This window comes from Oncorhynchus mykiss, chromosome 2, assembly GCF_057628025.1.
Source record: "Oncorhynchus mykiss isolate SJ-2025 chromosome 2, ASM5762802v1, whole genome shotgun sequence".
Lineage (NCBI taxonomy): Eukaryota > Metazoa > Chordata > Actinopteri > Salmoniformes > Salmonidae > Oncorhynchus > Oncorhynchus mykiss.
In genome coordinates, this window is record NC_143023.1 from 66,602,407 (window position 1) to 66,616,719 (window position 14,313).

At 43.4% G+C, this 14,313-nt stretch overlaps 1 protein-coding gene across 1 annotated transcript; it reads left to right on the forward strand.

Annotated features, from left to right (window-relative positions):
* The first annotated feature begins 317 nt into the window (after nt 1-317).
* Nucleotides 318-9,249, forward strand: LOC110494385 (coactosin-like protein). Its single transcript, XM_021569393.3, has 4 exons — nt 318-551; nt 1,083-1,165; nt 7,889-8,046; nt 8,266-9,249. The coding sequence occupies exons 1-4, from the start codon at nt 475-477 to the stop codon at nt 8,374-8,376; spliced, it is 429 nt and encodes a 142-aa protein (XP_021425068.1). The 5' UTR covers nt 318-474; the 3' UTR covers nt 8,377-9,249.
* The last annotated feature ends 5,064 nt before the right edge of the window (nt 9,250-14,313 follow it).

Consider the following 14,313-nt stretch of genomic DNA (forward strand, 5'->3'; position numbering starts at 1 on the left):
GTTATTGGAACGTTTCATTTTGGTTGATTGTGTTGCAGCAGGCTATTGTTCTCATGCATCGATTACATTAACATACCACAAGATGGCAGGATAGTGCAGTAAAACGGCAACAATAAAAAAGGGTGGATTTATTTGGCTGAATCCCTCAGTTGACCATTGGGAGGATGTGAATGCTGCGTATGGGGACATCGCCGCTCTAGTACGGCAACCTGATTGACAAACATCACCAACGCCCATAAACTGGATATAGGAAATGAATCGAGTAGTGAAAATAGTCTATTTCTCTGATAATTGAGAAAAGATACACCCTTTTCCGCGCACTTCTCGTGTAATAGCGCATGTTCAATAGGGGCGAGTGATTTCAGACTATTGAGTCGTCTATTGTAGAACTCACGTTCTGCTCATTTTGGATTGTTCTTTTCTCGGTGTGCTTTCTTTCATCTCTAGGCTACTGTCCATTTGCGTCCACCCAAAATGGCAACAAGAATCGATAAAGAGGCTTGCAGGGAAGCGTATAACCTCGTCAGAGACGATAACACGGAGATAAACTGGTGAGTGTGTTTAACTTAGTTGTGCATAGGAAATTGTAAATCTGAGATTTTACACAGCATCCTAAGAATTTAGTTGAGTCTACATTTATAAAATCCATAACAATGGGTGGATGATCAAAGTGTGCACTTTTCATTCATTCACCCAGTGTTCAATTTGAATCATTGTTTCTCCCCTCCCTAAAAAAATACCTATCTTAGTCTAATAATTCAGGGTACCGGGGCATGACTAACTTCCTTTGTCTATCGAAGAGGTACAGTGATAGTGACACGTATATGTTGACACAACACCGGACATGTCTGCCCCGCATTTGACACATCGGTTTTTGAATGATTAGCCTACTTTAGACTGGTCGTTACATTGTAATCCCATCCGATAGATGTTTTATGATGGACGTGGACACGCATTAGTGGAGTAGACTGGCATAGAGAATCCCTGATCTTTTTGACAGACCGGGCCCAAATATTCAATTTGACATGTCTGTAAGGTCAGTGCATTTTAATTAATGTCGTGTGCATTTTATGTTCTTTTAGGGCAGCGTTTAAATATGAGGGCCATATGATTGTGCCGGCGGGCCAGGGGACTGATTATGAAGAATTCAAGAGTCAGTGCACAGGTAAGGCCAGGATTTCATTCATTTTTGCGCCTATGCGGTTATTTCAAATTGACCACAATGTTTCTGCATAACGGCAATAAGCGCTGTAATAGATCACACACAACATTTTCACGACTTGTTGAAAAAACATGTTGACACACCCTACTTGTAGAGAAATGTCAATGCCATCCTCATCTCTTTCATGTTGCTGAAATGGTCTATGACTCTGTCATACAGTTGCATACCTTTTTTTAAGTGTTTGTTGTCCTAGGCTACCCAGCCAAAATGCTTGCTCGCTGGACTAACTTCCTTTCATGGTTAATGATGAGCCAGTTAGCTAACATTAACCTACTACTGTACATCTAGCTACATATTGAACTTCCATCCTCTACAGGCCAGGGGCACAATGTATGGTTGGATCAGAATTGCAGTTATAATCATTGGCCAGTATAGAGAAGTAAAACCACAAGTCCAAATCCCTATCTCCATCCATGGTTAATTTAGTAAAGGGACAATGTTAGCTAGCTAGCTATCTAGCCAGCCACCGGAAGACAACACAATGAGATGCAACAATGTGATGTGATTGGTGTGAAGACAAATCCAAACTGGCTTCCCTTGATGCTTTTTTCTGGTGCGCCAGGACCATTTACAGTTGAGCTCACCGCTGATTTGCTATTATTTTTTTAACCAAGGGAGGCCAAATACTCTCTGGCTTCCCTTGCATTCAACGCTACGGGCGGCAACAATATAATACTATTTTTGACTAGACGGCATCAGATAGATGGGCTACACATACAGAGACAGAGGGGCCCTGTTTCTCGTTTCCACTGCTCTAGAGTCCAATGGTGGCGAGCTTTACACCACTCCAGCCGATTTGTATTTATCTTCATTTAACTAGACAAGTCAGTTAAGGACAAATTCTTATTTACAATGACGGCCTACCAAAAGGCCTCCTATGGGGGCTGGGGTTAAAAATAAGCTATAGGACGAGACGCACATCACGACAAGAGAGACCTAAAACAACAACCTAGTGTGGCAGCAAAACATGACAACACAGCATGGTAGCAACACCACATGACAACAACATGGTACAAACATTGGTAGGCGCAGACAAAGGCAAGAAGGTAATCAAATCAAATCAAATGTTATTTGTCACATACACATGGTTAGCAGATGTTAATGCGAGTGTAGCGAAATGCTTGTGCTTCTAGTTCCAACAATGCAGTAATAACCAACGAGTAATAACCAACGATCTAACTAACAATTCCAAAACTACTACCTTATACACACAAGTGTAAAGGGATAAAGAATATGTACATAAAGATATATGAATGAGTGATGGTACAGAGCGGCATAGGCAAGATGCAGTACATGGTATCGAGTACAGTACATACATATGAGATGAGTAAGTAAACAAAGTGGCATAGTTTAAAGTGGCTAGTGATACATGTATTACATAAAGATGCAGTAGGTGATATAGGGTACAGTATATACGTATACATATGAGATAAATAATGTAGGGTATGTAAACATTATATTAAGTAGCATTGTTTAAAGTGGCTAGTGATATATTTTACGTCAATTCCCATCAATTCCCATTATTAAAGTGGCTGGAGTTGAGTCAGTGTGTTGGCAGCAGCCACTCAATGTTAGTGGTGGCTGTTTAACAGTCTGATGGCCTTGAGATGAGAAGCTGTTTTTCAGTCTCTCGGTTCCAGCTTTGATGCAGCTGTACTGACCTCGCCTTCTGGATGATAGCGGGGTGAACAGGCAGTGGCTCGGGTGGTTGTTGTCCTTGATGATCTTAATGGCCTTCCTGTGACATCGGGTGGTGTAGGTGTCCTGGAGGGCAGGTAGTTTGCCCCCGGTGATGCGTTGTGCAGACCTCACTACCCTCTGGAGAGCCTTACGGTTGTGGGCGGAGCAGTTGCCGTACCAGGCGGTGATACAGTCCGACAGGATGCTCTCGATTGTGCATCTGTAGAAGTTTGTGAGTGCTTTTGGTGACAAGACGAATTTCTTCAGATAGAGACAACAACCGATGCTTGGCATTGCCCATGGTGATCTTAGGTATGTGTGCGGCTGCTCTGCCACTTGGAAAGGTGGTATCTCATGATGGTGGTGCCACGTTGAAAGTCACTGAGCTCTTCAGTAAGGCCATTCTACTGACAATGTTTGTCTATGAAGATTGCATGGCTGTGTGCTCGATTTTATACACCTGTCAGCAACGGGTGTAGATGAAATAGTCAAATCCACTAATTTGAAGGGATGTCCACATACTTTTGTGTGTGTATATATAGTGTACATTCAGCCTCTTGCAAATTGAAGAATAATTATGAAACACAGGGATACGAAATATTATAATTTAAAAAAAAAACGTTTTATTGGTCATTCTTTTGGGGGAAGTCAGGCTTCCCTTGGCATCCATGAATACACGCCACTGCAATATTCTACTTCATCCAGAAATAGGCTACTTGGTCGTAACTAGTTAACACAGCCACAAAGTCTTATTTATGGCTAAGCCCAGCCTATTTATACAATGTCTGTTCTTAAAATCTGATTTTAAACCTAAACTTAACCGCACTGATAAGCTTTTGCCTAACCCTAACCTTAAATTAGGCTATGACCAGAAAGCTAACCTTTGTTTTCATGAATTTCTACAATAGGCCTATAGCCAATTTCGACTTTTTGGCTGTGGTAACTAGTGACAACAGAAGTACTGCGATCCCAAAGCCTACAATATGAAGATAGGCAGAAACGGCGTCTCCAATCAAATCCCCGATCACACTTGTAGGCGATGTCATTGCGACGTTGGCTACTAAGCTCATGCGCAGAAACATCATCAGGTCTAAAGGTGGTCTTGCACGCACCAAACTGCGCATGTGCAGGCGGTCAAATCAAAGACGCTCATTCTATAAAGTATTTTATTTTTTACGAAAATGAAAACGTGTCAGTTTATCACTTTCACGACGTTGGAGTAATAACATGTTCAACTACTTAAGATATTGGCTCGAATCTAGGTTGTGCCTTTAGATTTCGAGAAAATTAACAATTAAGTTTTCATTTTTCTCATCGACTTCTTAAACCCCAAACCCTGGCCTGGTGTGCTTGGTCTGTTCCCGGAATCTGTCCCGTGACTTCATCATATTCATCGTATCCCTTTCTTAGTTCTTAAAGTATGTAGGCCTATAAGCTTAAAATATCAGTAATATTGAAGTTGTTCCAACTGTTTCTTGTGCGCAGCGCAGGGTCTTATTCTACTCAGGACATGGGGTATGGACACCCCTAGTGAGCAAATCATGCTGTCGTCACCATATCAGCACCCTCCCCTCCCACACTCTCATCCCTCTAAGATACGATCCTTGCTATCTGGGATCCTTGGGACGGCTCTACCCCATTGAAGTTTAAATGTAAATTTATAAGGATAATGGTAGGGTTTAGGGTAGGGATGTCCTAAAGATTCCGGATGGCACTGACCAATTAGATGCTGGAGTGTTGGGCGTTTAAAAACTCCTGTGCTGTTGCATGCCTGTATTTCCCCAGGCTGTAGTTTTGTTTCAGGGCTGACATTCCAGTGATGAAATACAATATTACGATGTAATACAATGTATTACAATCTAGGCCTATTACTGATTTATATTATTTTAAAGAGAACTGATGTTTTGCTATACTAACTACCCAAATGGTAGGCCTACACCTGGCTGTCCAACCTGGTCTCAGAGTATTTTGTATTATCCTGTTTTCGTAAATACGAATCCTCCATTTAGTATGATATGTATGGTTTGTATAAATTTTTGGATGTTCATTATCCATTTCATATGATATGTTATGAATTACAGTTTGTATGATATGTTACAAATTTGCTAAATGTTCAATATGTTATGCATTTGCAAAAGGTATATGTCACGAATTTCAATTTGTTGTGGCTAACGTTGGCTAGGTGGCTAACGCTAACATTAGGTAGCTGGCTAACGTTAGCTAGGCTAGGGGTTAAGGTTAGGAGTTAGGTTAGAGGAAGGGTTAGCTAACATGCTAAGTAGTAGCTAAAAAGTAGTAAGTTGTTGAAAAGTTGCTGAAATTCAAAAGTTTTTGTGTTGAGATTTGAGATTATCTATGCATAAGTCACTTAAATAACTCTACCTACATGTATATATTACCGTGACTAACCGATGCCCCCGCACATTGACTCTGTACCAGTACCCCCTGTATATAGCCCCGCTATTGTTATTTTACTGCTGCTCTTACTTATTTGTTACTTTTATTTCCTTATTATTTTTTGTTGTTGGTATTTTTCTTAACTGCATTGTTGGTTAATGGCTTGTAAAAGTAAGCATTTCACCTGTTGTATTCGGCGGCATGCGACAAATAAAATTTGATTTGATAGACATTTTGCGTTATACGCTCACCCATTCAAACCAACCACCATCCTTTTGTGTTTGCCTTAAAGATGCACTATGCAGAAATTGCTCCACCATTTCCTGGTTGCTAAAATTCAGATAAATGGAAATTGGGCAAACTATGTGACAAAACAAGCAACTATAGTGTAGAGAATAATTTTACCATCTAAACCGCTGTGAAATATATTTTCCATAACCTGAAATATTGTATTTTCAGCTGTTTGAAGCTGGTGTACAAAACCGAAAGTAAAAGGGTACGGGGAAGCATATAAATAATATAAATAATGCTTTAAGTAACCTTCTGTCTTATGTAACCATACCAAACGTAACTTATCATTCTAATTTCAGTGTTCCGGATTTACATTTGCTATGTTATGTTTAGTCTTGGAGACCAGGCTGGGCTGTCCCATACTACTATAGTCTCTCCTCACTCTGGTCCTTGTCTTTGCCCAGATAATAGTTTTTCTCTAATCTTACTGTATAAAACATGATATACATTCTGATGAATCTGCTTTAACAGAAACTGTGAAAGTCTCATCCTGTCTGAGGGCTTGGCCACAGACTGCTGCACTAAGAAGTTGACAGGCTGAGTGTTCTAAAAGAAGCATCTGTCTTATCAACTAAAAGGTCTAAACTCAAGCGTTCTATTGGTCTTTTTGCGGCATCATCATAGTCACAGTAGTGCAGCTGTTTTCTGGACTGTTGTCTTAACAGCGTTGTCAGCATAACTAAAAGAGAAGGCTTTCGAGGGAAGAGATGTTGACACACCAGGAAGTTTACAACAGGGGAAGTCAGGCTTTAGCAAAATTAATTAGATTTTTTTCAATATGACAAATATAGAAACAAGTACAACAAAAGTATTTGTAAATGTTTTTATTTAAGTGCTAGAAACATTGGTTGTTATACAGAGAAACAGTATAGGCCTTTGTGTGGTCTGGTGGATATCACAGTTCAGTCTGGTGACATGTAGGGTGGGGACTCTTGTATGGGGAGGTGTTGAAACTAGCGATGGCCTTTGACACCATGCTGATCATTTTAACACTGATTCTTGTTAATGCACAACAGAGCTTTTCGAGGTCTGATAGACGTATGCTGCTTCTGAATCAGTAAGGCACAGATAAACATAGAAATCATGCCTAGATTGTGCCATCAGTGCACTATTAAGGGTAATGAATGGACAGGGGCTAGTCCAGAGCAGATTAATGTCATAAATGTGTTATTACATTTACTATAATCTACTTAGAGATGTGAATTTACACCTATTTGGTGTGCTGAACTGTAGAGAATAAAACTGCTCTATTCCAAGACAATGTAGCTAGTGATGTAAGGCTAACATGTGATATGAATGTGTGAGGAAGAGACAGAGTGAACCCAGAATCACTGCCTCCCCAATCCCCTCGGTATTGCTCACAACTCCAGACCCCTTTGATTGAACCTGTTGTTCTGAATACCTTCCCTTTTCTCTTGTACTCACAGATTTATCCCACTTTTGGATTTGGCAGTGTCGCCATAATAAGCCAATATTCCCTGCCTGTGTTCATACTTCATACAGATCAAATCAAATGTATTTATATAGCCCTTCGTACATCAGCTGATATCTCAAAGTGCTGTACAGAAACCCAGCCTAAAACCCCAAACAGCAAGCAATGCAGGTGTAGAAGCACGGTGGCTAGCAAAAACTCCCAAAACCTAGGAAGAAACCTAGAGAGGAACCAGGCTATGTGGGGTGGCCAGTCCTCTTCTGGCTGTGCCGGGTGGAGATTATAACAGAACATGGCCAAGATGTTCAAATGTTCATAAATGACCAGCATGGTCGAATAATAATAAGGCAGAACAGTTGAAACTGGAGCAGCAGCATGGCCAGGTGGATTGGGGACAGCAAGGAGTCATCATGCCAGGTAGTCCTGAGGCATGGTCCTAGGGCTCAGGTCCTCCGAGAGAGAGAGAGAGAGAGAGAGAGAGAGAGAGAGAATTAGAGAGAGCACACTTAAATTCACACAGGACACCGAATAGGACAGGAGAAGTACTCCAGATATAACAAACTGACCCTAGCCCCCCAACACATAAACTACTGCAGCATAAATACTGGAGGCTGAGACAGCAGCATAGAAACACTCTCACAAAGCTCAATCAACTCGCAGTACACAGGAATCAGGCCTTGCCAATTGCTGGCTCAAACATTGTGACAAATCAATTTATTTAAGAACTATACCATAATTTTCTGTCATATGACAGATGGGAATGGAAATGGTCTGCGGGGTCATCAGTCTCTGCAGGTTTCTGCCTGTCTGATGGTCAGTCTCATCTCTGACTGACTGCTGCTGTCTCATCTCTCTCTCACTCTCAGATGATGTGCGTCTCTTTGGCTTTGTGCGGATCACAACGGGTGACGCCATGAGCAAGCGGGCCAAGTTCACCCTCATCACCTGGATAGGGGAAAACGTAAGTGGCCTGCAGCGTGCCAAGATCAGCACTGACAAGACACTGGTGAAAGATATTGTCCAGGTTAGTGACTTTCAGTTCTCACCCATACTCACATGCTTTTTTAAAAACAAATAATATTTTTAATTAATGTGCTGTTAAAATACAGTAAATTGATTGCCAAATAAAGTACGACACAATTTTGTCTGTGCCATCTCTCTAGCTTCCTTTGTCTTCCTTGTCTAACACTCTCTCACATTCATTTTCTGTCACCTTCTCCCCTCTCCTCTTTGTCTCCTGCAGAACTTTGCTAAGGAGTTCATGATCAGTGATGCTCGTGAGCTGGAGGAGGACTACATTCGCACCGAGCTGAAGAAGGCAGGCGGGGCCAACTATGACGCCCAGGGAGAGTAGAGCAAAGTCCACAAGGGCAGGGGAGGGGCTGCTACCTTTTGGGGGAGGGAGGGGTCTCTATGCCTGGATGAGAGAGAGAGGGGGATATACACACATACACACATGCACAAACACACACACACACACAGAAACACAACAACAACAACAAAAAGCACATTGATACACACTTAGACATATGCCTACAGTCCTATCCTCAGCCCTCTTACCAGTTAGGTCATGGTTGATTATCTACTGTACTGTGCATCATCTCACTCATCTCAGCTGCGCCACAACGTTTAGAACTATCTCAATCTGTGGTGCTGTGTTTGTTACAACTGGAAAAGACACGTTACTGTACTGTATATCAGAAGGGCAGAATGATTCTCTTTCTCTCTCTGATTGGACTTATCATCATTGTGCTTTTACTGTATCTTCCTCTGTGGTTGTAGTCCAAACATGCATCATTGGCTAGTAGAGGTCTTTCCTGCCCAGCAGTCTCGTCTCCCAATCCACCCCCAAGGTATACCCCACTGTGTTTACTGCCTTAATCTCCCATGGAGAGAAGGGCATCATGGGAGTTGTGTTTGTGGACACTACACTGTTATTGGCTATCCTCCACTCGGGGGTGGGACTAAGATTCGCCTATGGAACACAAACCAATAGGGCAGGGCTGTAGCACTGTCAGTCGGCCCAACCCAGGAGCAGCCATCTCTCTGTTGTAGCCTCTTTTTATTTGGATTAAACCCCAAAAATGAATGTTTTTATTTTCTCTAAGAGTTTAACCTTTGATTTATTCTTGAGAGCAATGTTATGTAGGAGATTTACGGAGACATTTAAAAACTGAACTGGGCACACGATCAATCATTTCTGAATAAAACCGTTGTTTTTTTTCAAGCTCGCTGGTCTCTTTGTTTGTGTCTAAAGCGCTCATTGACATGGAAAGGAGGGCTGGGTGATTGTGCCGCCCTAGTCTAGAGTACACATAGTAACTGTCTCTGGGGGGCTTATGGGAGTAGCATATGTTGTCATGGTCACTACTGTCAGGCTCAGCCAATCACATTCTCAGGACAAGCTTTTCTGTTCTAAAGCTTGTCAATAAGAACCCCTCCCTGCTACTCAATCCCTCTTGGCTAACCCCTTTTCTCTCCTCTCCAACAATTTTATATTTGCCTCTATTCTCTCACCTCCCCCATCCCATACCCCCTTTCCCCCGCCATCGGTAGTTTTGTTCAACAGATGTGAACTCGACTGCCTAATTACTTAATCTAGTAATCTATAAGCCTCTAGCAGTCTGCTTTTATGACTTGTAGTTTAGTTCAGTTTATAGTGGGTAAGAGACTGATAGAGGGGTAAAGACCGATTTCATACAGAGCCTTAACCCTATGTGTAATTTGAATGTTTGTTTGAATGAGTGTTGAATGTTGTTTATATTAGGTCAATCAATCGCCTCCAGCAGTGCTGGTTCAGGTCCAGACAAGCGGACCGAGTGGTGGAGTGAGGGCAGGGGACTGAGAGACTGGTTACAGTGTTCTGGGTGAGGCCGTACTAGTCAGGTGAAGATAAAGATTCATGGCTCAGTATTAAGTCACAGTAAGGGCTACAGACTCTAGTAATTGAGGATGCAGGGTGAGATCAAATCTTTAAACTGTGCTTATTGTGATGTTTGTGTGTGTGCCCGTGTGTGTGTGATCTGTTAGGGTAATCTCGTGTGGGATGTACTGTGTGAGTATGTGACTTAGCCCAGTTGGAGCTGAGTGGAGGATGGGTGAGACAGGTGTTGTGTGGTGTCTATGGGGACCATATTAATTAGATTAGCGACTTTAGGGAGTTAATTTGTATCCTTGTCACACCGGTGGACAGACTGCTTTCTGACTCTAACATAATTTAACCTGAGATGATCATGCTCACAGGAAAATAGACACTCACATACTTATCTGCTAGCCTGTTTACAGTATCATTAAGGTGTGCATGTTTTGACAGCTCCACAGCAAGGCCAAAGGTGAAGCCAGGTTTTCTACCTTGTGCTGTGGGAGTGTAACTAAACAGTACTTGAGTATAAGCTTGAGGGAGAAAGAGAGGGAGAGTGTAAGTACATGTGTATTACAGTGAGGGAGAGTTGCTTAAGAAGTGAGTTCTAGGAGTGTTGTTCACTCTGGGATTCACAAGTGTGTTCCTGGATTCCAGAGGCCTCCCATATCCAGCATATTTCACATCCCACACATCGCTGCAGAGTCGTGTGTGTCTACGTCAGTGAGTGTTTGAATGCCTGTGCGATCCATCTTATCCCAGCAATGTTCTTCCACACTGACAGGGAGGCTTTTTCTGTTGTTCTTTTGTTTGGCAACATGTGTAATTCAAACCAGATATCACATTTGACCAAAAGACCAAGAGATATAAAGAGTATGGAGCCTGTTGTAACATCTTGCCAATATCACTGAAATATCATTTAACTGTATTATTCACTGCAGCAGTTGACATTATCAAGATCCCTCCCTGGATTCAAAGAAAAATGACAGCCCCCAGTCACTTCCCCAAATATCACAACATGGGCTAACAAAGTGACTAGCACGGCTGGATTGTGTACTTAAGGGATATTTAACCAACCCCTCGCTGTGCAGAGGAGCTCATCACTTTCTTCTATCATGTCCCCTGAAGCGCGAGAAGGGGGGGGGGGTGGCGAGGGGGGCCCTTTCTGCCAGTGTGAATGGGTCAAATCAAATCAAATTTATTTATATAGCCCTTCGTACATCAGCTGATATCTCAAAGTGCTATACAGAAACCCAGCCTAAAACACCAAACAGCAAGCAATGCAGGTGTAGAAGCACGGTGGCTAGGAAAAACTCCCTAGAAAGGCCAAAACCTAGGAAGAAACCTAGAGAGGAACCAGGCTATGTGGGGTGGCCAGTCCTCTTCTGGCTGTGCCGGGTGGAGTTTATAACAGAACATGGCCAAGATGTTCAAATGTTCATAAATGACCAGCATGGTCGAATAATAATAAGACAGAACAGTTGAAACTGGAGCAGCAGCACGGCCAGGTGGACTGGGGACAGCAAGGAGTCATCATGTCAGGTAGTCCTGGGGCATGGTCCTAGGGCTCAGGTCCTCCGAGAGAGAGAAAGAAAGAATTAGAGAGAGCACATGTGGGGTGGCCAGTCCTCTTCTGGCTGTGCCGGGTGGAGATTATAACAGAACATGGCCAAGATGTTCAAATGTTCATAAATAACCAGCATGGTCGAATAATAATAAGGCAGAACAGTTGAAACTGGAGCAGCAGCACGGCCAGGTGGACTGGGGACAGCAAGGAGTCATCATGTCAGGTAGTCCTGGGGCATGGTCCTAGGGCTCAGGTCCTCCGAGAGAGAGAAAGAAAGAGAGAAACAGAGAATTAGAGAAAGCACACTTAAATTCACACAGGACACCGAATAGGACAGGAGAAGTACTCCAGATATAACAAACTGTCACATCTCAATGCTTCTGTGTGCCACTCTATCATTGTCACAGAGCAGCCATTGTCAGGGCTTAACGAGCTGAGCTGAGCTGCACTCCATCCAAATTCATGCATCTGTCTCCTCAGTACAGTGGCAGTCGGTCCACTCAGGTCACTGTCCACCAGATCAAACCCTCCCCTATCTCTGTCATCCCTGACATATCAACACTCCAATGACTCAATTTGGGAAATTATGAAAGCAGTTATTTTCCACAAGAAAAAAAAAAAAGTAAAAAAGATTATTTGTCATCATGGCCAAAGAAATGAGGAATATGATCGAGTAGTTTAATTTTCTTAGAAACATTTGGTACAGTTTCTCATCTATTGCCATTGTCACGACTTCCGCCGAAGTTGGTTCCTCTCCTTGTTTGGGCGGCGTTCAGTGGTCGACGTCACCAGTCTTCTAGCCTTCGCCGATCCACTTTTAATTTTCCATTTGTTTTGTCTTGTCTTCCTGCACACCTGGTTTACATCTCCTACTAATTTACATGTGTATTTAGCCCTCTGTTCCCTCCATGTCTGTGTGGGGTGTTGTTTATTGTCAAGGTTGGTATGCTTCCGGCTGGTTTGCGCCGGGTTTTGTTTTATACCCGTGCTTTGTGGCAGCCAGTACTTTGTACTTGGGTTTTGTACCTTGTGCTGCCTCACTTGTTCTTTGGGCATTTGTTTTGTGACGCGTTGAGTTCTGAATTATGATTGCCCAAGTAAAGGGCTTTGTCCATTCATCTCTGCTCTCCTGTGCCTGATTTCCATGCACCAGCTACACCCACCATTGACATCAAATCAAATTTTATTTGTCACATACACATGGTTAGCAGATGTTAATGCGAGTGTAGCGAAATGCTTGTGCTTCTAGTTCTGACAATGCAGTAATAACCAACAAGTGAAGGGATAAAGAATATGTACATAAAGATATATGAATGAGTGATGGTACAGAACGGCATAGGCAAGATGCAGTAGATGGTATCGAGTACAGTATATACATATGAGATGAGTAATGTAGGGTATGTAAACATTATATTAAGTGGCATTGTTTAAAGTGGCTAGTGACACATTTTTTCCATCAATTTCCATCAATTTCCATTATTAAAGTGACTGGAGTTGAGTCAGTATGTTGGCAGCAGCCACTCAATGTTAGTGTTGGCTGTTTAACTGATCTGATGGCCTTGAGATAGAAGCTGTTTTTCAGTCTCTCGGTCCCTGCTTTGATGCACCTGTACTGGCCTCGCCTTCTGGATGATAGCGGGGTGATCTTTATGGCCATCCTGCGACATCGGGGGTGTAGGTGTCCTGGAGGGCAGGTAGTTTGTCCCCGGTGATGCGTTGTGCAGACCTCACTACCCTCTGGAGAGCCTTACGGTTGTGGGCGGAGCAGTTGCCATACCAGGCGGTGATACAGCCCGGCAGGATGCTCTCGATTGTGCATCTGTCGAAGTTTAGGAGTGCTTTTGGTGACAAGCCAAATTTCTTCAGCCTCCTGAGGTTGAAGAGGCGCTGCTTCGCCTTCTTCACAACGCTGTCTGTGCGGGTGGACCAATTCAGTTTGTCCGTGATGTGTACGCCGAGGAACTTAAAACTTACTACCCTCTCCACTACTGTCCCGTCGATGTGGATCAGCGGGTGCTCCCTCTGCTGTTTCCTGAAATCCACAATCATCTCCTTTGTTTTGTTGACGTTGAGTGTGAGGTTATTTTCCTCCCACCACACTCCGAGGGCCCTCACCTCCTCCCTGTAGGCCGCCTCGTTGTTGTTGGTAATCAAGCCTACCACTGTAGTGTCGTCCGCAAACTTGATGATTGAGTTGGAGGCGTGCATGGCCACGCAGTTGTGGGTGAACAGGAAGTACAGGAGAGGACTCAGAACGCACCCTTGTGGGGCCCCAGTGTTGAGGATCAGCGGGGTGGAGATGTTGTTACCTACCCTCACTACTTGGGGGCGGCCCGTCAGGAAAACCAGTACCCAGTTGCACAGGGCGGAGTTGAGACCCAGGGTCTCGAGCTTGATGATGAGTTTGGAGGGTACTATGGTGTTAAATGCTGAGCTGTAGTCGATGAACAGCATTCTCACAAAGGTATTCCTCTTGTCCAGATGGGTGGTTGCGATTGCGTTGTCTGTGGACCTATTGGGGCGGTAAGAAAATTGGAGTGGGTCTAGGGTGTCAGGTAGGGTGGAGGTGATAGGGTCCTTGACTAGTCTCTCAAAGCACTTCATGATGACGGAAGTGAGTGCTACGGGGCGGTAGTCGTTTAGCTCAGTTACCTTAGCTTTCTTGGGAACAGGAACAATGGTAGCCCTCTTGAAGCATGTGGGAACAGCAGAATGGGATAAGGATTGATTGCATATGCCCGTAAACACACCAGCCAGCTGGTCTGAGCATGCTCTGAGGACGCGGCTGGGGATGCCGTCTGGGCCTGCAGCCTTGCGAGGGTTAACACGTTTAAATGTTTTACTCACGTCGGCTGCAGTGAAGG